At 43.1% G+C, this 25,771-nt stretch overlaps 1 protein-coding gene across 15 annotated transcripts in view; it reads right to left on the bottom strand.

Moving 5' to 3' along the window:
* Window positions 1-25,771, bottom strand: part of LOC137350732 (leucine-rich repeat-containing protein 49) — a 422,174-nt gene that overhangs the window by 126,921 nt on the left and 269,482 nt on the right. For all 15 annotated transcript variants that reach the window (XR_010969477.1, XM_068015697.1, XM_068015702.1 and 12 more), the window contains one exon: window positions 1,165-1,346. Coding sequence is in view for 14 of the 15 variants with exons in the window: in XM_068015697.1 (XP_067871798.1) it covers window positions 1,165-1,346 (182 nt within the window). In the remaining variant the exon portion in view is untranslated. The remainder of the gene's footprint in view (window positions 1-1,164; window positions 1,347-25,771) is intronic.

Here is a 25,771-nt window from a genome sequence, read left to right as displayed (position 1 = left end):
CCCTTTTACAAATCCATGCTGACTATCTTTAATCAACTATAACCTCTCCAAGTGTCTGTTGATGTTTTCCCCTGATTAACCACTGATGTTAAATTAACTGGCCTGTAGTTGCTCGGACTGTCCTTATACCCTTTCTTGAATAAGTGTCACATTTTCCACTCTCCAATCCTCTGGCACCTCCCCCGTATCCAGGGAAGATTAAAAGATTATGGCAAATCCTTCCACTAATTCCACCCCCACTTCCTTTAGAAACCTGGGATGCAAGCCACCTGCACCAGGTGACTTATCAACCCTAAACATGTTTGTATGTAACAGATCCTGGGACATACTTTTCCCATCTTACTTGAAGGGGTGTTTGTGACCCACCCCACTTTTCTAGAAGTAAAACCAGAATCCTTTCTATCTCTGACCCAGAAATCCTTTCCACATTCCTTCTGTGAAATGCCTGACCATACAGCACTGAGTGACAGCTTTCTTCTTGCCTGCTTGTTATTTGAAATCATGTCACGTTATTTAAAGGTTTATCTATGATTCTTTTAAAGCAGGAAAATTACAAGTGCTTCTATGTTTGACTAGAATAATGTATGAACTGGCTTGCTGGTTTTCAGATTAAATACTGGAACTGAGGAAAAAGCATGATGAAACTGGAAAAATTAAACATTGAACCCCGGAAAAAAATCACTATTAGAAAAAAAACCTAATTAAACTCACATTAAAACCAAACAAAAAACAGTAGATGCCCTACAATCTACATAGTTTAGAGTCACCTAATCAATATTTCCTGATTAGAACCATAGAAAAATTAAAGCACAGAAGGAGGCTATTCAGCCCATCGTGTCTGCGCCGGCTGAAAAAACTAGCCACCCAATCTAATCCCACCTTCCAGCACCTGGTCCGTAGCCTTGCAGGTTACAGCACTTCAGGTGCATGTCCAGGTACCTTTTAAATGAGTTGACGGTTTCTGCCTCCATCACCATTCCTGGCAGTGAATTCCAGACACCCACCACTCTCTGGGTGAAAACGTTTTTCCTCATGTCCCCTCTAATCCTTCTACCAATGATTTATCTCATCTTCTCTCCCACTCACCTTTTCTCCATCTTACTGCTATCCTGCACTCTATGTATTGGTCCTTCATCAAAGTTTCTCAATCAAAAAAGCACATACCTTGACTCATTAGGCCATAGTTCATGTTCACACTCATTTATATGACATGGCTTAAGAATACTGATGTTATTGGCTGTGCCGAGAGGTTTCACTTGTGCTTGCTGTGTGTCCTTGATGATGGCAACTGTCTGCTGTATCTCCCACTGTCGAGCAGCATTACTGATAGCCAAACGCCGCTTCTCCTGTGGGAAAAAAATATATTTAATAAAACATACTTTTTAGGCAACAAAGGTGATATGAACTAAAGAATTTTGTAGAGAAATCAAACCCATTCTCTTCTGTAAAAGAACCGTTTATCATAGAAGGGGAAGAATTTTGAGCGGCCGTTTAAAGCAGGAATGGTGGCGTGGGGAGACAGAGAATTTTGTTGGAACCGTCTGCCCGGAAATCTGGCGTTGTGATGACGGTTCCAGATTTTGTCAGCGGCAGGAAAGCACCATGGCGGCATTAGTGTCTTGATGCAACGGGAAGCTATTTTAAATTGCTGAACTGCTTTTTTAAATGCATTTAAATATAATTATTTCAATTTAATGATTGGCTCTTGATTTTGTCAGGTAAGAATGTCAGGTTTCCTCACCGAAAGGATATTTAGTTCTCAAGGCTCATGGTCTCTTTAACTGATACCAGCTTTTTATTTCCAGATGTTTCTCAAAATGCCATGGTGGTATATGAATTCAATTCTCTGGATTATTCATCCAGGCCTTTGGATTGCTAGTGTGGTAACATAATCAAGGCACTACCATATGCTGCATAATGTGTTTGTGTTCAAGTTAGGATGGCATTGTTAAATACATTTTGGAAGAATGTCCCCTAATTTGGCTATTTTCCCTCAAGAAGCATTTACTAGAACTGATTAAAGAGGACATCAATTTTATTAAAATTCTTAGACACATGGGAGATTTTAACCTCCTCCCACCCACCCCTCATGCACTCCTCATAAATGTAGGGCCACTGACAGTGTTCCCTCTGAGCCTAAATCCTTAACAGTCCCGAGCAGATTTTATGTTTCTCCTGCCAGACTAAATAGAGTATAAATTCTCATTTATACTGTTGAAGTTGTGAGGAAAAGGAGGCTTTTGAAATGTGATAGGATCTCATTTCTGGAGAGTGGTGACTAAACTTCTGTCTAAAGCACAACAAATCTGCACAATTCTGAAGCTTGGGCTGTCTCTCCAGAGACCCAGCCTTCTGTGTGGCCCTGTGTGTTTAGTACTTTGTCATTTTTTGGTACTATTTCAATGAAATTAGAAAATATCACAGCACTCAGAAAAGCTCATTATCATTCCATCTGTCTTAAAGCTGCCATCTGGGCACATTACTTCATCTGGATCCACCAGAGTTGCGGTTTAAATTTAAGTGGCAGTTTTTGTCCAAATTGAAGCTGGAATAAACACAATATTAGTGCTTTTGCTGGGGGGTTAGTCCACATATCCATTACATTGGGGAAGAGACATTCCTCCTAATCTCAATTCGTGCTTAAGGCTTTTTAATGTAATACTTGTGTCTCTCGATCTACGTAAAAGAACCAAGTTGAATAGCTTGCTTACACCTACATTTTATACAATCCTCTCATAGTATTTTAAATCCAGATCACGTCACTTCTCAATCTTCTTTTCTCAAATGGACAGAAGTTCAACCTTGCGAGTCTGTCTTCCCTTACACCGAGTTGTGTCCTAGAATCACTCTTAATGATCTTCTGTGAACACTCTACATTCCATTAATCTCTTTGAAGGTGCCTCAAGTTGCATACAATATTCCAAATATGGCCTCACCAGTAATTTGTATAATGTTACAATAATCTACTTTGACAGTCAAATAATCTTATGATTTATCCCAGCACATGAACAGAATTGTTTATAGCAGTTTTATTCTGAATGGATACTTCAGAAATAGTCACAAAATCACACCCTTTTTCACATTTGTTAATGGATATATTTTCAAGTATGTGCATTCTCTACCATTGCACATTCAATTATATTTCTCCACAATAGGTCCATGTGCATCCCTAAATCCATCCCCTCAGCTATTCCAGATCTCTTTGAACTTCTCTATTACTAGTCACACAATTTGATGTCATAGAGTCATAAAGTTATACAGCACAGAAACAGGCCCTTCAGCCCATTGTGTCCATGCCAGCCGTCAAGCACCTAAACATTCTAATCCCATTTTCCAGCACTTGGCCCGTAGCCTTGTATGCTATAGATTTTCAAGTGCTCATCTAAATACTTCTTAAATGGTGTGAGGGTTCCTGCCTCTACCACCCCTTCAGGCAGTGTGTTCCAGATTCCAACTCCCTCAGGGTGAAAATTTTTTTGCGGACATTCCCTCTAAACCTCCTGCTCCTTACCTTAAATCTATGCCATAATAAAAACAAGAAATGCTGGAATCACTCAGCAGGTCTGGCAGCATCTGTGGAAAGAGAAGCAGAGTTAACGTTTCGGGTCAGTGACCCTTCTTCGGAACCCTTACGTTAACTGTGCTTCTCTTTCCACAGATGCTGCCAGATCTGCTGAGTGGTTCCAGCATTTCTTGTTTTTATTTCAGATTTCCATCATCCGCAGTATTTTGCTTAAATCTATGCCCCCTGGTTATTGACACCTCCGCTAAGGGAAAAAGTTTCTTCCTATCTACTCTATCTATGCCCCTCATAATTTTGTATACCTCAATCAGGTCCCTCCTCGGCCTTCTCTGCTCGAAGGAAAACAACTCTAGACTATCCAGTCTCTCCTCATAGCTGACAGCATACATTACAAGGAATTCCTCCTCCCTATCAGTTATGAAAGGTCTGAATAGCAGGATATACAGAACAACTGAGAAAACTCACTCACTGCTGCAGTTCAATCACATTTCCTGTGAAGAGACAGGCGAGTGGCAGAGATTGTATTTAGCTGGGAGAAAGAACCTTGCCCTGTGCACCTCTTGTCCTGTTTCTGTATTCATGTAGCTTCAATTTTTTTCTGCCTTTCACTTTTTCTGATGAAACCTGATGTGGCAAGTTTCTAGGATAATTGTCCTGTCTGCTTTAATTATCCTGTCTGCTTTAAGTTAGAGATTTAAAAATAACTTTTAGATGAGAAAAAGGAAACAAGAGACTGTAATCAAAGAGCTGAACAAATGGAGTTAAACATTAATTGTGCATTTCATCAGTTTTTAAGTAAAATGAGTTAGTCTCCTGAGCTAGTTGGATGCCCATTCTGTCGAAAGCAAGGATACAAGCTTTACCTTCAACTATGAATTGAGGTAGTGGCCAATATGTATTGGTGCTACTGTCGCTAAGACCCTTTTGGATTGATTATCCACATACACAGACTTACTTATGACATTAACTAACACATAATATTCATTTCTATACATCTGCTAATGCAAAAATATCAAAATACTAGTATTTTAAATCATAAATTCTGTGCAGGTTTACTGGGTAAATTTTTTTTTTTACAAACAGAACAATTACGAATGGTTATTTTCCAGTCTCATCCAACCCTTTACAGGTGTTCTGCAGATTTCTAAAATGACTGACCTGTACAATTTCCCAGACACAAGTACCTTGATCTGCAGTGTCTCATACACACTACTGGTACAGCACACCTGCAGTGTGAAATAAAAACAAGAAATGCTGGAAATACTCAGCAGGTCTGGCAGCATCTATGGAAAGAGAAGCAGAGTTAACCCTTCTTCGGAAGGGTCTTCGGTCACTGACCCGAAACGTTAACTCTGCTTCTCTTTCCACAGATGCTGCCAGACCTGCTGAGTATTTCCAGCATTTCTTGTTTTTATTTCAGATTTCCAGCATCCACAGTATTTTGCTTTTATTACACCTGCAGTGTGACATGCTTACACTACACTTTTAAATTTTAGACATTGTTTCAGATCTCCAAGTGTTAATTCTCTTCATCCACTCTGAGTTCTACTGTGCAGTAACAAGGGAAACACAAGAAAGTTGTTGAGAAAAATAGAAAATGCGAATCATCTATGAGTTTATTAAACTAGTCAGTGTTGTTCATATTTTGTATCATGCCCTTCATATGTGATTAATTATTCTATGCAAGTAACACAAACAGACTTGTCTACACAATGCTGACTTCAAAGACCCCAAATTTGGTAATTTCTAAAAGTTATGATGGCAATTAAAGACATTTTCAACATTTTCCTCTGATCAAATCAGTCAAAGTTTGAGCAAAAGAAATGTTATTTATGGAAAAAGTGGATCACAACTAAATATTATAGGCATAAAATAAAGAAATGTTTGACGAAAGCACTTTTATTCACTAAAAATACTGATTGTGGCTAACTTCTGGATGGATGTATAGTCTATAACTGTAAGATAAATTATGTGCTCAACAGATATTCCTCTCTCTATTTTTCTCCCCCCTCCAATTCCCCCATCTACTGCTGTCACCATGTTCCCTCCTTCAGGGGAGAAGCAGGAACCAATCCAGGTTGTAAATATCTTCATCAGGAAGGAAAAACATAAAAATGAATGACGATGATGACAACAGCAACAACAAATATTTATATAGTGTCTTTAATGTAATAAAATGTCCCAAGGCGCATCACAGGAACATTATAAAACTAGATATTACACAAAGCCACAAAAGGAGATATTAGGTCAGATGACCAAAAGCTTGATCAAAGAGGTAGGTTTTAAGGAGTGTCTTAAAGGAGGAAAGTGAGGTAAAGAGGCAGATAGGTGTAGGGAGTGAATTCCAGAGTTTAGGGCCCAGGCAACTGAAGGCGTGGCCTCCAATGGTGCAGCGATTAAAATCGGAGATGCTCAAGTGGCTGGAATTAGAGGAGCTCTGATATCTTGGAGAATTGTGAGGTTGGAGGAGATTACAGAGATAGGGAGGGGTGAGGCCAAGGAGGGATTTAAAAACAACGATGAAAATTTTAAAATCAAGACGTTGCTTGACGGGGAACCAATGTAGGTCAGTGAGCACAAGGCTGATAGGTGAATGTTTGGTGCAGGTTAAGACATGGGCAGCAAAGTTTTGGATGACCTCAAGTTTTCTGAGAGTAGAATGGGGGCGATCAACCAGGAGTGCATTGGAGTAGTCATGTCTAGAGGTAACGAAGGCATGAATGAGGATTTCAGCAGCAAATTAGCTGAGACAAGGGCAAAGTTGGGCAATGTTACAGAAGTGGAAATAGGCGGTCTTCATGATGGTGCGAATGTGAGGTCGGTAACTCATCTCTGGGTCAAATGTGATATCAAGGTTGTGAACAGACTGGCTTAATCTCTGACTGTTTCTAGGGAGAGGGATGGAATCAGTAGCTAGAGAATGGAATTTGGAGCAGGGACCAAAAACACTGCCTTCAGTCTTCCTAATATTTAATTGGAGCGAATTTCTGTTCATCCAGTACTGGATGTCAAAGAAGCAGTCTGATAGTTTAGCAATAGTGGAGCAGTTGAGAGGTGGTGGTGAGGTAGAGCTGGGTGTCATCAGCGTACATGTGAAAACTAACACTGTACTTTCGGATGATGTCACCGAGGACCAGCATGTAGATACATTAATTGAAAAAACATTTACTGGAATGTATCTTGCTGCATGATTTAAAAAAATATGAAACCATAAAACACAAAAAAGTTAGCATGCAAGTGCAGCAAGTAATTAGGAAGGCAAATGGAATTTTGGCCTTTATTGCTAGGGGGTTAGAGTTTAAAAAGAGGGAAGTCTTGTTGCAACTGTACAGGGTGTTGGTGAGGCCACACCTAGAGTACTGTGTACAGTTTTGGTCCTCGTATTTAAGGAAGGATATACTAGCATTGGAGGCAGTTCAGAAAAGGTTCACGAGGCTGATTCCTGGGATGAAGGGGCTGTCTGATCAAGAATGACTAAACAGGTTAGGCCTTTATTCATTGATGTTTAGAAGAATGAGGGGTGATCTTATTGAAACATATAAGATTCTAAGGGAGCTTGACAGGGTAGATGTTGAGAATATGTTTTCACTGGTGGGGAATCTTGAACTAGGGGACATAGTTACAGAATAAGAGGTCACACATTTAAAACTGAGATGCGAAGGAATTTTTTCTCTCAGAGGGTGGCAAATCTCTGGAATTCTCTACCCCAGAGAGTTGTGGAGGCTAGGTCACTAAATGTACTTAAGGAGGAGGTAGATAGATTTTTGAAATCTCGGGGAGTCGAAGGTTATGCACACCAGGCCCGAAAGAGGAGTTGAGGCCTGGGACAGATCAGCCATGAACTTAATGAATGGCAGGGCAGGCTTGAGGGGCTGAATGGCCTACTCCTGCTCCTATTTCTTATGTTCTTATAAGTGGAATTTTATTTTCTTTCTGTAAAGATAGCTTATTTTTGGCAGAAATTCTACTCATCAAAACGACAGAAAAGACAGAACATTTTATTTTATTCGTTCATGGGATATGAATGTTGCTGGCAAGATCAGCATTTATTGCACATCCCTAAATGCCCTTGAGAAGATGGCTTTTGAACCACCACAGTCCGCGTTGTGTAGGTACACCCACAGTGCTGTTAGGAAGCAAGTTCCAGGTTTGTGACCCAACAACAGTGAAGGAATAGCCAAATAGTTCCAAGTCAAGATTGTGGTGGCTTGGAGGGGAACTTGCAGGTGCGGGTGTTCCCATGGTTCTGTTGCCCTTGTTCTTATAGGTGGTAAAGGTCACAGGTTTGGAAGGTCCTGTTGAAGGAGGCTTGGCAAGTTGATGCAGTGAATCTTGTACATGGTACACACTGCTGCCACTGTGTGCCAGTGGTGGAGGGAATGAATGTTTAATGTGGTGAATGGGTTGCTGATCAAACGAGCTGCTTTGTTCCAGATGGTGTCAAGCTTCTTGAATTTTGTTGGAGCTGCATTCATCCAGGAAGTCATAGAATCATAGAATGGTTACAACGCAGGAGGCCTTTCGGCCCTTTGTGTCAATGCCAGCTCTCTGCAAGAGCAACTCACCGAGTCCTACTCACCTGCCGTTTCCCTGTAGCCCTGCAAATTTTTTCCAGTTGGACAGTATTCTGACTTGTGACTTATAGGTGGACAGGCTTTGGGGAGTCAAGAGGTGAGTTACTCGCTGTAGAATTCCCAGCCTCTGACCTACTCTTGTCACCACAGCAATTATATGGGTGCTCCTGTTAAGTTCCTGGTCAAGGGAAACCCCCAGGATGTTGATGGTAGGGGATTCAGCGATAGTAATGCCGTTGAACATTAAGGGGAGATAGAAGCAAAATACTGCAGATGCTGGAGTTCTGATAAATGGTCACAGACCTTTAACTTTGTTTCTCTCTCCACAGATGCTGCCTGACCAGCTGAGTATTTCCAGCACTTTCTGTTTTTATCAAGGGGAGATTGTCTCAGTTGCACATAGAACAGAGAACAGTACAGCACAGTACAGGCCCTTCGGCCCACGATGTTGTGCCGAACCTTTAACCTACTCTAAGATCAAACTAACTACCTACCCTTCATTCTACTATCATCCATGTACCTATCCAAGAGTCGCTTAAATGTCCCTAATGTATCTGCTTCTACTACCACCGCTGGCAGCGCATTCCACGCACCCACCACTCTCTGTGTAAAGAACCTACCTCTGACATCTCCTCGAAACCTTCCTCCAATCACCTTAAAATTATGCCCCCTGGTGATAGCCCTTTCCACCCTGGGAAAAAGTCTCTGGCTATCCACTCTATCTATGCCTCTCATCATCTTGTACCCCTCTATCAAGTCACCTCTCATCCTTCTTCGCTCCAATGAGAAAAGCCCTAGCTCCCTCAATCTTTCTTCGTAGGACATGCCCTCCAGTCCAGGCAGCATCCTGGTAAATCTCCTCTGCACCCTCTCTAAAGCTTCCACATCCTTCCTATAATGAGGCGACCAGAACTGAACACAATATTCCAAGTGTGGTCGAACCAGGGCCTCATAGAGCTGCAGCATAACCTCGCGGCTCTTAAACTCAATCCCCCTGTTAATGAAAGCCAACACACCGTACGCCTTCTTAACAACCCTATCAACTTGGGTGGCAACTTTGAGCGATCTATGGACATGGACCCCAAGATCCCTCTGTTCCTCCACACTGCCAAGAATCCTGTCTTTAAGCCTGTATTCCGCATTCAAATTCGACCTTCCAAAATGAATCACTTCACACTTTTCCAGGTTGAACTCCATCTGCCACTTCTCAGCCCAGCTCTGCATCCTGTCAATGTCCCGTTGCAATCTACAACAGCCTTCCACACTATCCACAACTCCAGCAACCTTCGTGTCATCGGCAAACTTGCTAACCCAGCCTTCCACTTCCTCATCCAAGTCATTTATAAAAATCACAAAGAGCAGAGGTCCCAGAGCAGATCCTTGTGGAACACCACTGGTCACTGAGCTCCATGCTGAATACTTTCCATCTACTCCCACCCTCTGACTTCTATGGGCGAGCCAATTTTGTATCCAGACAGCCAACTTTCCCTGTATCCCATGCCTCCTTACTTTCCGAATGAGTCTACCATGGGGAACCTTATCAAACGCCTTGCTAATATCCATATACACCACATCCACTGCTCTTCCTTCATCAATGTGTTTTGTCACATCTTCAAAGAATTCAATAAGGCTTGTGAGGCATGACCTGCCCCTCACAAAGCCATGCTGACTGTCTCTAATCAAACCATGCTTTTCCAAATAATCATAAATCCTGTCTCTCAGAATCCTCTCCAATAATTTGCCCACTACCGACGTAAGACTGACTGGTCTATAATTCCCAGGGTTATCCCTATTCCCTTTCTTGAACAAGGGAATAACATTTGCCACCCTCCAATCATCTGGTACTACTCCAGTGGACAGTGAAGACGCAAAGATCATCGCCAAAGGCGCAGCAATCTCTTCCCTCGCTTCCCGTAATATCCTTGGGTATATCCCGTCTGGCCCCGGGGACTTATCTATCCTCATATCATTCAAAATTTCCAGCACATCGTCCCTCTTAACATCAACCTGTTTGAGCATATCAGCCTGTTCCACGCTGTCCTCACAAACAACCAGGTCCCTCTCACTAGTGTATACTGAAGCAAAGTATTCATTTAGGACCTCCCCTACCTCCTCCGACTCCAGGCACAAGTTCCCTCCACTATCCCTGATCGGCCCTACCCTCACTCTGGCCATCCTCTTGTTCCTCACATAAGTGTAGAACGCCTTGGGATTTTCCTTAATCCTACCCGCCAACACTGTTTCATGTCCCCTTCTAGCTCTCCTAAGTCCATTCTTCAGTTCCTTCTTGGCTACCTTGTAACCCTCTGGAGCCCTGTCTGATCCTTGCTTCCTCAACCTTAAGTAAGCTTCCTTCTTCCTCTTGACTAGCTGTTCCACATCTCTTGTCATCCAAGGTTCCTTCACCCTACCATTCCTTCCCTGCCTCATCGGGACAAACCTGTCCAGCAGTCGCAACAAGTGCTCCCTAAACAACCTCCACATTTCTGTCGTGCATTTCCCTGAGAACATCTGTTCCCAATTTATGCTCCCCAGTTCCTGCCTAATAGCATTGTAATTCCCCCTCCCCCAATTAAATATTTTCCCATCCCGTCTGCTCCTGTCCCTCTCCATGACTATAGTAAAGGTCAGGGAGTTGTGATCACTATCATCGAAATGCTCTCCCACCGATAGATCTGCCACCTGGCCTGGTTCGTTGCCAAGCACCAAGTCCAACATAGTCTCCCCTCTAGTCGGCCTATCTACATATTGAGTCAGGAAACCTTCCTGGACACACCTGACAAAAACTGCTCCATTCAAACTATTTGCACTAAGGAGGTTCCAATCAATATTAGGGAAGTTGAAGTCACCCATGACAACAACCCTGTTACTTCTGCACCTTTCCAAAATCTGCCTCCCAATCTGTTCCTCCATGTCTCTGTTGCTATTGGGGGGTCTATAGAAAACCCCCAGCAAGTGACTGCTCCTTTCCTGTTTCTGACTTCCACCCATAATGACTCAGTAGACAAACCCTCCTCGACTACCTCCCTTTCTGCAGCTGTGATACTATCCCTGATTAACAATGCCACTCCCCCACCTCTTTTACCTCCCTCCCTATTCCTTTTGAAACATCTAAACCCCGGAACATCCAACATCCATTCCTGCCCCTGTGATATCCACATCTCCGTAATGGCCACAACATCGTAGCTCCAAGTACTGATCCATGCTCTAAGTTCATCACCCTTATTCCTGACACTTCTTGCGTTAAAATAGACACACTTCAACCCATCATACTGGCTGCACTTTGCCCTGTCAACTGTCTAACCTTCCTCACAGACTCTCTGCACTCGGTATCTGCCTGTTCAACAGCTGCCCCATCCACTGATCCGTGGCTTCGGTTCGCATCCCCCTGCCAAACATGTTTCAGCCCTGTCTTTTGCACTGACATGCTGGGCTCCTCTATCATTCAGGAGGGGGATTTTTGTGGAGCCTCCTCCTCTGGTTAGTTGTTTAACTGTCTACCACCATTCACGGCTAGATGTGGCAAGACTGCAGAGCTTTTCTCTGTCTGTCGCATGCTGCTTTCACTGTCTAGCATGCACGTGGTCCTCTATTGTAGCAACACCAGGTTGGCACCTCATTTCTAGGTACGTCTGATGTTGCTCCTAGCATGCTCTCCTGCACTGCTGATTGAACCAGGGTTGATTCCATGGTTGACGGTAATGAGATTACAGATTATGGTTGAATACAATTCTGCTGATATTGATGGCCCACAGCGCCTCAGTTCTGTTCTGAATCTATCCCATTTAGCACAGTGGTAGTGCCACACAACACAACAGAGGATACCCTCAGTGTGAAGACAGGATGTCATCTCCACAAGGACGGTGGTCACTCCTACCAATACTGTCATGGATAGATGCATCTACGACAGGCAGATTGGGGAGGACGAGGATAAGTAGATTTTTCTCTTGTGTTAGTTCTCTCACCACCTGCGCAGGCCCAGTTTGGCAATTATGTCCTTCAGGATTCTGCCAGCTCAGTCAGTGGTGGGACTACCGAGCCACTCTTGGTGATGGACATTGAAGTTCCCCACCCAGAGTACATTCTGTGTCCTTGTTACTCTCAGTGCTTCTTCCAAGTGGTGTTCAACATGGGGGAGTACTGTTTCATCAGCTGAGAGAGGGTGGTATGTGGTAATCAGCAGGAGGTTTCCTTGCCCATGTTTCACGTGATGCCTTGTGACTTCATGGGGTCCGGAGTCAATGTTGAGAACTCCCAGAGCCACACCCTTCCAACTGTATAACGCTGTGCCGCCACGTCTGGTGTGTCTGTCCTGCCGGAGAAACAAGATATACCTAGGGAGGGTGTTGGAGGAGTCTAGGACATTGGCTTAAAGGTATGATTCGTTGAGTATGACTAGGTCAGGCTGTTGGCTAGACTGTATGACGACAGCTCTCTCAATTTTGGTACAAGTCCCAGATGTTAGTGAGCAGGACTTTGCAGGGCCAAATGGGAAGGGTGTGTTTTTGTCATTTCTGGTGCCTAGGTCAATGCCGGGTGGTCTGTCCAGTTTTATTCTTTTTCAACTTTTCTGTAGCGGTTTGATACAACTGAGTGCATGCAAGGCCATTTCAGAGGGCAGTCACATATCGGCCAGACCAGGTAAGAACAGCAGATTTCCTTCCCTAAAGGATATCAGTGAACCAGATGGGTTTTTACAGCAATCTGGTAGTTTCATGGCCATCATTACTGAGACCAGCTGTTTATTTCAGATTTATGAATTAATTTAATTTAAATTACACAAGCTGCCTTGATGGGTTTTGAATTCCCATTAATGCAGGCCTCTCAATTTCTAGTCTAGTAACATTATCACTGTGCTACTATTCCCATAAACATATAGGAACTGCACAAGAAGCAGTGTCCTTTCAAAACTATGTCTCTCCCCATCCTCCCCCGCACCATACACTCATTAGAAGGCTCTCTCATATTTATCACTTTCTATATAAATGATTGCTGAAATGTTGGTGAAATGTTGAGACTTTAAAACATTGGTTTTCTTTTAACTGGTGATATACTTATCTCTTCAATTCCACATAATAGTCTTAATAGTTTTAAGACAACCCTTTTCAATGCGATGAAAATCAGACTACACTTCAAAAGGTATCACTTTACTCCCCTGCCTCAGCCTCCTTTTTTAACTTTGAAGAATTGAACTGAGAGAAAGAGAATCAAAACTGCCCTCCCTCAGCTGAGAGACAAGGACATCAGGCTAATTCACAGAACAGCTAAACAAGTAACCAGCTATCAGTCTGTCAGATTCAATGGACTAACCATGTAGGTAGTGGTCTGGAAGTTATAATGTTTCTCGTGAGGAATCAATGTGAATGAGTTTGCAATTAAAAAGTACTAGCCTATTTGACTATTATTGCTACCTTGATCTATTGCCTTGTCATTTTCCTTTTGTTTACTCAATTTTCCCCTACACGATCCTTTCCCCCCTCTATTTAGTTTAAGCCCTCTCTATTTCCCTACTTATATGACTCGCTAGAGCACTGGTCCCAGCACGATTCAGGTGAAGTCCGCCCAATGGTACAGCCCCCACTTTCCCCAGCACTGGTGCCAGTTCCCCAGAACTGGAACCCACTTCTCCCATACCAGTCTTTGTGGCAGGTATTCATCTCTCTAATCTTATTTACCCTGTGCCAATTTGCATGTGGCTCAGGTAATAATCCAGATTATTACCTTTGAGGTTCTGCTTTTACTTGTCTTGTTACAACTGTACAGGGTGTTGGTGAGGCCGCACCTGGAGTAATGTGTACAGTTTTGGTCCCAGTATTTAAGAAAGGATATACTGGCACTGGAGGCAGTTCAAAAGAGATTCACTAGGCTGATTCCTGGGATGAAGGGGTTGACTTATCAAGAACGGCTAAACAGGTTAGGCCTTTATTCATTAGAGTTTAGAAGAATGAGGGGTGATCTTATTGAAACTTACAAGATTCTGAGGGGGCTTGACAGGGTAGATGTTGAGAATATGTTTCCACTAGTGGGAGAATTTCAAACTAGGGGACATAGTTACCGAATAAGGGGACACTCATTTAAAACTGAGATGAAAAGGAATTTCTTCTCTCAGAGGGTAGTGAATGTCTGGAATTCTCTGCCCCAGAGAGTTGTGGAGGCTAGATCACTGAAAATATTTAAAGAGGAGGTAGACAGATTTTTGAAATATCAGGGAGTTGAGGGCTGTGAGGAGCTGGCACGAAAGTGAAGTTGAGGTCTGGGGCAGATCAGCCATAATCTTATTGAATGGTGAGGCAGGCTTGAGGGGCCGAATGGCCTACTCCTATTTCTTATGTTCTTATCTTTGTGTCATCAGCAAATTTAGCAACCATACCTTCGGTCCCTTCATCCTAGTCATTTCTATAAATTGTAAAAAGTTGAGCCCCCAGCCCAAATCCCTGTGGCACACCACGCATTACATCTTGCCAACCAGAAAATTTATGCCTACTCTCTGTTTCCTGTTCGCAAGCCAATCTTCTATCCATGCTGTTACGACCGGCGGGAGAAATGTACTGTTAGTTCAGTCCCACTACTCCATAGATCACAGCATATAAATAAAGTTTCCCACTTACTGAAGAATAGCCAAATTAGACACTCTATTTGTCCCCCAGAATAAAGCACACTAAACTAGGTTTCTTTAAACAACAACATTAACTATTGATTAGAAAAAAAAGTAAGTCTTAAATACTAATGAGACAAATCTATATATATGAAAAGCTTCTTAGTTCCTTCGCCCCCATGCACATACACATACATTAAAAAAAAAGGTTAACTGTAGAAAAACGATTTTGGTTTACAGCTGTTTCTTAGGAATAATAAAAATAAATCAGTTCATCATGTTCTGGCAGGATGTTTTTGGTTGGGTCAGGTGTCCTAGAGTCGAATAGTTAGATGCCACTCAAAACCTCTACAGGCGAGGTTGATGAACAGTCTTTCATGGGTAGGCATTCAAGGCAATTCAACTATGGCAGATGTAACATAAATCTTTTAGCAGGAGTGTAGCAACGGGTCTGCTCAGGACTCACAGCAGCAACACAGCAGTAGAAGTTTGTTCAGGTTCCAGGATTTTCCAAAACATAGCAGGCAACAGGAACCACAATGCATGCAGAAATTCTTCAGAGATAGGAGATAATAGGAATCTGCCACGTTTCAAATGCAGGATTTCTTTTTAAAAGATCCAAGTCTCCATTAAAGAGGAGTCTTTTCTCTAGTCTCGAGGCAGGGCAGGTCAGATCAAAGTTTCAAATGCCTGCTCTTTGTCCAACTCACTGGTTTTTAAAAGTCCAAAGTGAAAGTAAAAAGCCTTTCTAAGAGCATCTCCTCTGTCATTCAAAGTGTTGCTATGAGGAGGTCAAACCCCTGGCTGGCTTTCTTGAAACGGCATGCTTTTCCTATTCTTGTATACAAAGCCAACATCCAAACATTCCAGCTATTTGCAAGTGTCCAAGTTGGCTGAAAATCCTTTCCTCAGTTTTTAAAACACATAGAAGTCTAAGATTTTAGTACAAAAACTTAAATCTCTTATAACAATGTCAATATGTTACCCACTACACCATGAGCTTTTATTTTCCGCAATACACCTTTGATGTAGCACCTTTATCAAATGCCTTCTGGAAATCTAAGTACAGTAAATCTACCGGTTCCGATTTATCCACAACACATGTTACTTTTTCAAAGAACTCCAATAAATTGGGTAGACATGATTTCCCTTTCACAAAACTGTGTTGACTCTGCCTGATTACATTGAATTTTTCTAAGTGCCTTGCTATAACTTCTTTAATAATATCTTCCAACATTTTCCCTAAGATAGATGTTAAGCTAACTGGCCTACAGTTTCCTGCATTCGGTCTCCCTCCCTTTTTGAATAAAAGAGTTACATTTGCTATTTTCCAATCTAATGGAACCTTCCCCGAATCTAAGGAATTTTGGAAAATTAAAACCAACGCATCAATTATCTCACTCGCCACTTCTTTTAGGACCCTAGGATGAAGTCCATCAGGATCCGGGGACTTATCAGCCCGCAGCTACAACAATTTGCTCAGTACCACTTCCCTGGTGATTGCAATTTTCTTGAGTTCCTCCCTCCCTCCCATTTCCTGATTTACAGCTATTTCTGGGATGTTGCTTGTATCCTCTATGGTGAAGACTGATGCAAAATATCTGTTCAATTCATCTGCCATCACCTTATTTTCCAATATTAATTCCCCAGACTCACTTTCTTGAGGACCAATGCTCACTTTGTTAACTTCCTTTTTAAATACCTATAGAAACTCTGACTATCTATCTTTATATTTCTAGCTAGCTTTCTCTCATCTATAATTTTTCCCTCCTTATTAACCTTTTAGTCATTCTTTGCTGCTTTTTATATTCTGTCCATTCTTCTGGCCTGCCACCCATCTTTGCACAATTATATGCTTTATCTTTAAGTCTAATACTATCTTTAACTGTTTTAGTTAACCATGGATGGTGGGACCTACCCTTGGATTTTTTTTTCTCGTTATGGCGCATTCTCGCATGTTATGGCGTTTCAAGTGCTCATCTAAATACTTCTTAAATGTTGTGAGGGTTCCTGCCTCTACCACCTCTTCAGGCAGTGCGTTCCAGATTCCAACCACCCTCTGGGTGAAATTTTTTTTTCTCAAATCCCCTCTAAACCTCCTGCCCCTTACCTTAAATCTATGCCCCCTGGTTATTGACCCCTCCGCTAAGGGAAAAAGTTTCTTCCTATCTAACCTATCAATGCCCCTCATAATTTTGTATACCTCAATCATTTCTCCCCTCAGCCTTCTCTGCTCGAAGGAAAATAACCCTAGCCTTTTCAGTCGCTCTTCGTAGCTGAAATTCTCCAGCCCAGGCAACATCCTGGTGAATCTCCTCTGCACCCTCTCCAGTGCATTCACATCCTTCCCATTGTGTGGTGCCCAGAACTGTACACAGTACTCCAGCTGTGGCCTAACTAGCATTTTATACTGATCCATCATAAACTCCCTGCTCTTATATTGTAATTGTATTGTAAACACAGATGAAAAGTCATAATTTAAAACCTCATCTATGTCCTCCGGCTCCATACACAGATTGCCACTTTGGTCCTTAATGGGCCCTACTCTTTCCCTGGTTATCCTCTTGGCCTTAATATACTTATAAAATGCCTCAGGATTTTCCTTTATCTTGCCCACCAGTGTTTTTTCATGTCCCTCTTGGTTCTCCGAATTACTTTTTTAATTATCCCCTACACTTTCTATACTCCTCTAGGGCCTCCGCTGTTTGCAGCACTCTGAATCTGCCATAAGCCACCTTTTTTTAACTGATCCAATCCTCTACATCCCTTGACATCCAGGGTTCCCTGGACTTGTTGGTCCTACCCTTCACCTTAATGGGTACATGTTGGCTCTGAACGCTCACTATTTCCTCTTTGAATAACTCCCACTGATCTGATGTCGACTTTCCTACAAGTAGCTGCTCCCAGTCCACTTTGGACAGATCCTGTTTTATCATCTTAAAATTGGCCTTCCCCCATTTCATAGAGTCATAGAGTCGTACAGCATAGAAACAGGCCCTTCGGCCCACTGCGTCCATGCCGACCATAATGCCTATCTATACTAATCCCACCTGCCTGCATTAATTCCATATCCCTCTCTGCCTTGCTCATTCAAGTACCTGTCCAGATGCCTCTTAAATGTCGCTACTGTTCCTGCCTCCACCACCTCCTCTGGCAGCTCATTCCAGATACCCACTATGCTTTGTGTGAAAAATGTACCCCTTTGATCGCCTTTAAACCTCCTCCCTCTCACCTTAAATCTATGCCCTCTAGTTTTAGTCACCCCTACCATGGGAAACAGACTCTGGCTATCTACCCTATCTATGCCTCTCATAATTTTATATACCTCTATCATGTCCCCTCTCAGCCTCCTTCACTCCAGGGAAAACAGACCCAGCCTATCCAATCTCTCTTTATAACTCAAGCCCTCCAAACCAGGCAACATCCTTGTGAATATTTTCTGCACCCTTTCTAGCTTAATCACATCTTTCCTGTAGTGCGGCGACCAGAACTGCACACAGTACTCCAAATGCGGCCTAACCAACGTTATGTACAACTGTAACATGACGTCCCAACTCTTGTACTCAGTGCCTCGGCCGATGAAGGCAAGCATGCCATACGCCTTCTTCACCACCCTGTCTACCTGTGTTGCCACTTTAAGGGAACTATGTACTTGCACCCCAAGGTCTCTCTGCTCAACAACACTCCCCAGGGCCCTGCCATTCACTGTATATGTCCTGCCCTGGTTTAACTTCCCAAAATGTATCACTTCACACTTGTCTGTATTAAATTCCATTTGCCACTCCCTTGCCCACTTTCCCAGTTGATCTATATCCTGTTGTAAACTTAGACAACCTACTTCACTGTCCACTACAACACCAATTTTGGTGTCATCTGCAAACTTACTAAACATGCCCCTTACATTCACATCCAAGTCATTAATATATATGACAAACAACAGAGGGCCCAGCACCGATCCCTGCAGCACACCACTGGTCACCTGCCTCCAATCTGAAAAACAGTACCTTTATTTCCGGTCTGTCTTTGTCCTTTTCCATAACCTGCTTAAATCTTACAGAGTTATGGCCACTATCCCCAAAATGTTCCCCCACTGACACTTCTACCACTTGTCTGGCTTCGTTCCCTAGGATTAGGTTCGGTACTGCCCCTTCTCTTGTAGGACTTTCTCTGTACTGGCTCAAAAAGCTTTCCTGTATGCACTTTAAGAATTCCTCCCCCTTTAAGCCTTTTGCACTAAGACTATCCCAGTTGATACTGTGGAAGTTGAAATCCCCTACTATTATTACCCTATTATTTTTTCACCTCTCTGAATTTGTCTACATATCTGCTCGTCTATCTCTCCCTGACTGTTCGGGGGCCTGTCGTACACTCCAAGCCAAGTGATTGCCCCCTTTTTGTTTTTAAGTTCCATCCATATGGCCTCATTAGAGGAACCTTCGAAGACATCATCCCTCCTTACTGCAGTAATTGACTCCTTGATCAACAGTGCAATGCCACCTCTTCTTTTACCCCCTCCCCTGTCATGCCTGAAGATTCTATACCCTGGAATATTGAGCTGCCAGTCCTGCCCCTCCCTCAACCATGTCTCTGTGATAGCAATAATATCATAATCCCATGTGCTAATCAATGCCCTCAATTCATCTGCTTTACTAGTTAGACTCCTTGCATTAAAATAGATGCAGTCCAGCCTTGCATTTTTCACTTGTGCCTTAATAGGTCTATATATGCTCTGCCTTCCAGACTGACTCTGTTTCTCTTCTATATTTGACTGTGCATCACCCTCTACTGTAACTCCACTCTGTATCCCATCCCCCCGCCCACAACAACACTAGCAAACCTCCCACCAAGGATGTTGGTCCCGTTCCGGTTCAGGTGCAACCCGTCCAACTTGTATAGGTCCCACCTTTGCCAGAAACAGGCCCAGTGATCAAGGAAACTAAAGTCTTCCCTCCTGCACCAACTCCTCAGCCACGCATTCATCTGCTCCATCCTCCTATTCCTATACTCACTAGCACGTGGCACTGGGAGTAATCCAGAGATCACAACCTTTGAGATCCTGCTTTTTAATTTGCTACCTAGCTCCCCAAATTCTTGTTGCAGGACCCCATCCCTCTTTCTACCTATGTCGTTGGTACCAATGTGTACCACGACCTCTGACTGTTCACCCTCTCCCTTCAGAATGTCCTGCAGCCGCTCCAAGACATCCTTGGCCCTAGCACCAGGGAGGCAACATACCATCCTGGAATCTCATTTGGGCCACAGAAACGCCTGTCTGTTCCCCTTACGATTGAATCCCCTATTAGATTGGTCTCCCACTCTTTTTCATCCCCTCCTGTGCAGCAGAGCCATCCGTGGTGCCACGAACTTGGCTGTTGCTGCTTTCCCCTGGGAGGCCATCCCCCCCAACAGTATCCAAAGCGGTATATCTGTTTGAGAGAAGGATGGCCACAGGGGACCCCTGCACAACCTGCCTGCGCCTACTACTACTCCTGGTGGTCACCCATCCCTTTTCTGCCTCTGCAGCCATTAGTGCTGCTGGGGAGGGTCTAAACTAGTTGGCAGGTGGATGGGGACCTGAGGGTAGACTCAGCTGGGATAAAATCAGAAATTAAAATGGAATGCAGAAAATTAATGGATGAGCCTGGAAGACAAAGGAAATGAGGGATAGATAAAAAAGGGTTTGGCAGTGCTCAGGGGTATCTATTGCAATGCAAGGAGTATAGCAAATAAAGCAGATGAGCTGAGGGCACAGATAGACACTTGGCAGTATGATATCATAGCTATTACAGAAACATGGCTCAAGGAGGGACAGGAATGGCAGCTCAACGTTCCTGATTACAGGGTTTTCAGACGCGATAGGGAGGGGGAAAAGAAAGGAGGGGAGTAGCAATTTTGGTCAAGGAAACTATTACAGTTGTGAGGAGGGATGATATGTTGAAAGGTTCATCAAATGAGGCCATATGGGTGGACCTAAGGAACAAAAAAGGGTCAATCACACTGCTGAGAGTGTACTATAGACCCCGAAACAGTCACAGGGAGATAGAAGAACAGATATGTAGGCAAATCTCTGAGAAGTGCAAGAACAATAAGGCAGTAATAGTAGGGATTTTAATTACCCCAAAATTAACTGGGATAGTTTTTGTGTGAAAGGAATGGAGGGAGCAGAATTCTTGAGGTGCATTCAGGAGAAGTCTTTTGCCCAGTATGTAGCAAGTCCAACAAGAGAGGGTGCAGTTTTAGGAAATGAAGATGGGCAGGTGGAAGGAGTGGCAGTGGGAGAGCATTTTGGTGGTAGTGATCATAATTCAGTCCATTTTAACATAATTATGGAAAAGGACAGAGATAGAACAGGAGTTAGAGTTCTCAACTGGGGCAAGGCCAATTTTACTAAACTGAGGAGTGATTTAGCGAAAGTGGACTGGAAACAGCTACTTGAAGGTAAATCAGTGTCAGAACAGTGGGAGGTATTCAAAGGGGAGATTCAAGGGGTTCAGAGTAAACATGTTCCCACAAAGAGAAAGGGTGAGGCGGCCAAATCTATAGCCCCATGGACGTCAAGATCTTACAGGGTAAGATAAGGCAGAAAAGGAAAGCTTATGTCCGACACCGAGAACTCAATACTACAGAAAGAGAGGAGTATAGAAAGTGGAGGGGTGAAATCGAAAAGGAAATTTGGAAAGTAAAGAGAGGGCATGAAAGAATATTGGCAAGCAAAATTAAGATGAACCCAAAGATGTTTTATCAATACATTAAGAGTAAGAGGATAACTAAGAAGACAGTAGGGCCCATAAAAGACCAAAAATGTAACCCATGTGAAGAAGCGGAAGATATTGGTATGGTTCTTTTTTTTTATTCTTTCATGGGATGTGGGCGTTGCTGGCTAGGCCAGCATTTACAGCCCATCCCTAATTGCCCTTGAGAAGGTGGTGGTGAGCTGCCTTCTTGAACTGCTGCGGTCCATTTGGGGTAGTTATAGCCAAAGTGCTGTTAGGAAGGGAGTTCCAGGATTTTGACCCAGCAACACTGAAGGAATGACGATATAGTTCCAAGTCAGGATGGTGTGTGACTTGGAGGGGAACTTGCAGGTGGTGATGTTCCCATGCATTTGCTGCCCTTGTCCTTCTAGTTGGTAGAGGTCGCGGGTTTGGAAGGTGCTGTCTAAGGAGCCTTGGTGCATTGCTGCAGTGCATCTTATAGATGGTACACACTGCTGCCACAGTGCGTCGGTGGTGGAGGGAGTGAATGTTTGTAGATGGGGTGCCAATCAAGCGGGCTGCTTTGTCCTGGATGGTGTTGAGCTTCTTGAGTGTTGTCGGAGCTGCACCCATCCAGGCAAGTGGAGAGTATTCCATCACACTCCTGACTTGTGCCTTGTAGATGGTGAATACTTTGCGCCTGTCTTCACAAAAGAGGGGGATGATGCAGATAATGTAGTTAAGGAGGAAGAGTGTGAAGTACTGGATGTGATAAACATAGGGAGAGAGGTAGTATCAAGGGGATTAGCATCCTTGAAAGTTGTTACATCACCAGGGTCAGATGAAATGTATCCTAGGCCGTTAAAAGAAGCAAGAGAGGGAAGAGCAGAGGGTTTGACCATCATTTTCCAGTCCTCACTGGATACAGATGTGGTGCTGGAGGATTGGAGAACTGCTAACATTGTACCTCTGTTTAAAAAGGGAGCGAAGGATAGACCGAATAATTACAGGCCAGTCAGTCTAACCTCAGTAGTGGGCAAATTATTGCAATCTATTCAGAGAGACAGGATAAACTGTCACTTAGAAAGGCACAGATTAACCAAGGATAGTCAGCATGGATTTATTAAGGGAAGATCTTGTTTGACCAACTTGATCAAATTTTTGAAGAAGTAACAAGGAAGATAGATGAGGGTAGTGCATTTGATGTGATCTACATGGATTTTAGCAAGGCTTTTGACAAGGTTCCACATGGCAGACTGATTAAAAAAATAAAATCCCATGCGATCCAGGGAAATGCAGCAAGGTGGATACAAAATTGGCTCAGTGGCAGGAAACAAAGGGTAATTGTTGGCGGGTGTTTTAGTGACTGGAGGGCTGTTTCCAGTGGCATTCCACAGGGCTCTGTAATGGAACCCTGCTTTTTGTGGTGTATATTAACGATTTGGATGGAAATGTAGGGGGCATGATCAAGAAATTTGCAGACCGACACAAAGGTTGGTCGTGTGGTAGATAGCGAGGAGGATAGCTGTAGGCTGCAGGAAGATATTGATGGTCAGGTCAGATGGGCAGAAAAGTGGCAAATGGAATTCAACCTGGAGAAGTGTGAGGTAATGCATTTGGGGAGGTCAAACAAGGCAAAGGAATACACAAATAATGGAAAAATAGTAAGAAGTGTAGAGGAAGTAAGGGACCTTGGAGTGAATGGCCACAGATCCCTGAAAGTAGCAGGACAGGTCGATAAGGTGGCTAAGAAGGCATATGGAATCCTTTCCTTTATTAGTCGAGGTATAAAATACAAGAGCAGGGAGGTTATGCTGGAACTGTATAACTCATTGGTTAGGCCACAACTTGAGTACTGTGTGCAGTTCTGGTCACCTCACTACAGAAAGGATGTAATTGCATGAGAGAGGGTACAGAGGAGATTTACAAGGATGTTGCCAGGACTGAAAAAATGCAGCTATGAGGAAAGATTGGATAGGCTGGGATTGTTCTCTTGGAACAGAGAAGGCTGAGGGGAGATCTGATTGAAATGTACAAAATTTTGAGTGGTCTGGATAGAGTGGAGGTGAAGGGCCTATTCACCTTAGCAGAGAGGTCAGTGACGAGGGGGCATAGATTTAAAGTGATTGTTAGAGAAATTAGAAGGGAGATGAGGAAAATCTTTTTCACCCAGAGGGTGGTGGGGGTCTGGACCTCACTGCCCGAAAGGGTAGTTGAGGCAGAGACCCTCAACTCATTCAAAAGAAGTCTGGATATGCACCTCAAGTGTTGCAAGCTACAGGGCTACGGACCAAATACTGGAAGGTGGAATTAGAATAGGTGTATCGTTTTTCGGCTGCCACAGACATGATGGGCCAAGTGGCCTCTTTCTGTGCCTTAAACTTTCTCTGATTCTATGCTATCCCCTACTACTACTACATTACTATTTACTCCCCCCACTTGAATAGTTCCTATACCATGGTGCCGTGCTCAGTTTGCTCATCCAACTTGCAGCCCGCATTCATCCATACAGGTTGAGAGAACCTAAAACCTGTTAGATAGTTGCAAAGCCTGTGGCTCTTCTGCTTCTACATTCTGGGGCCCCATACCTGCCTCAATCGGAGTCACACCCTCCTGTCCATGACCATGGACCAAAACAGAAGACCCTATCCTAACGGGTGTGACTGCCTCCTGGTACAAAGTGTCCAGGTAACTTTCCCCTCCCTGATGCATCACAATGTCTGCAGCTTGGCCTCCAGCTCATTGACTCTGAGACAAAGTTCCTCGAGCCACAGACACTTACTGCAGGCATGGCTGCCATGGTTCACACTGGTGTTCATGAGCTCCCACATACTGTAGTGTTCTTCTCGAGCTTCCTCCCGTCCTTTCTTATTCAACGGAAATGTTAAAATGGCTGCCATAACGACTGGTTTAAATGTGGCAGTTGTCCGAGGAAATTACTAATTAATTACTAATGTTACGACTGAGCCAGGAGGCGTGCAAGGTTAATTCAGTCTCACTTCTCCACCGGTCACAACATATCAATAAATTTTCCCACTTACCGAAACAGCCAATTGGATACTCTATTTGTCCCCAGAATAAATCACACCAACCAGGTTTCTTTAATAAAGAACAAAATTATCCATTTATTATAAAACCAAGTCTTATCCAGTAATGAAACAAATATGTACACGAATTGAAATATTAAAGCCCCGCATTATTATCCTAGCCCTCACACACACTCACATACATGGAAAAACTGGTTAATCGGGGAAAAGGGAATTTTTGTTTTCAGCTGTTACAAAAGAGTAGAAGGAGTAAAAAAAAAACTTAGCCTGCAATGATCTGGAAGAAAGTCCTTTGGTTTGGCAAGGTGTCCCAAAGTCGAATGGTTGGCTGCCCCTAGGAATTTTTCCAGGCGAAGTTGATGAACAGTCTGTTTGAGTAGGCATTCAAAGAAATTCAAATGCAGAAGGCTTCACCAGGTTTCTGCAAGCATTCAGGACGACTTCAAAAATACAGGAGGCAACAGTATAACTTCATACTTTTCAAGAGCAAGGATTCTTCAAAGACAGCTAACAATTTTCTTCTGAACTCCTGGCAGTTCCACATCAAAACTGCAATTGCCTGCTTTTATCCAAACACACTGGCTTTTAACAGTTCAAAATGAAACAAAACTTTTTTTCTAAGTAAGTCTCATGCTAATCATAAATTCTTTCTTGTCACAACAAAGAATAGCTCTTAAGTCAAAAGCCCTGTGGTGTTTACTTGGAATCACCTACTTTCCAGTATTTGTTTACTGATCAAAACCAGGCACCTCTTGTTGACCTTCCTTTTTTTTGGAAAATAATCCATAATATTCAGCTATCTCCAGATGTTTCAATGTCCATGAAATCTTTCTTTAGTTTTTAAAAATATAGATTCCCAAGTTTTAACACAAAAAATGGAAATTCCATAACACTATCAGATCATGAGATGAATATCAAACAACAGGAATGAAAAAATTATCTCAAAAGTATTTTATTTAAAGTAGTCAGTGTGGGTAAATTATAAATTTATCAGCTGCAGAATTTGATTCCATTATTGGGAAGACCTGACATTACCTTCCAATTTCAGCAGCAAAAAAAGGATCGATCTGCGTCCAGGGGCGGTCAGTTGTGACACCCCAAATCGTTCGGTTTCTTCTGGCTTCATCTATCATATTACCCCAAAAGCCTTTTTTACTGGCCGTTGGAGCAATAGTATTTCAACCAGAGACTTCTCACTGCTGCTCTGACATACCTGCATTTGATAGTTGAAACAATGTTCCACTTCTACAATTTTAATATTCATCAACTGTGATTCTTGTGGGAACCATCCACAGGTACCAGTGACTGACTTATCTCCATCTGGAAGTCTCGTCTCC

This window comes from Heterodontus francisci, chromosome 35, assembly GCF_036365525.1.
Source record: "Heterodontus francisci isolate sHetFra1 chromosome 35, sHetFra1.hap1, whole genome shotgun sequence".
Classification (NCBI taxonomy): Eukaryota; Metazoa; Chordata; class Chondrichthyes; order Heterodontiformes; family Heterodontidae; genus Heterodontus; species Heterodontus francisci.
This window is presented reverse-complemented; position numbering and strand designations above follow the sequence as displayed.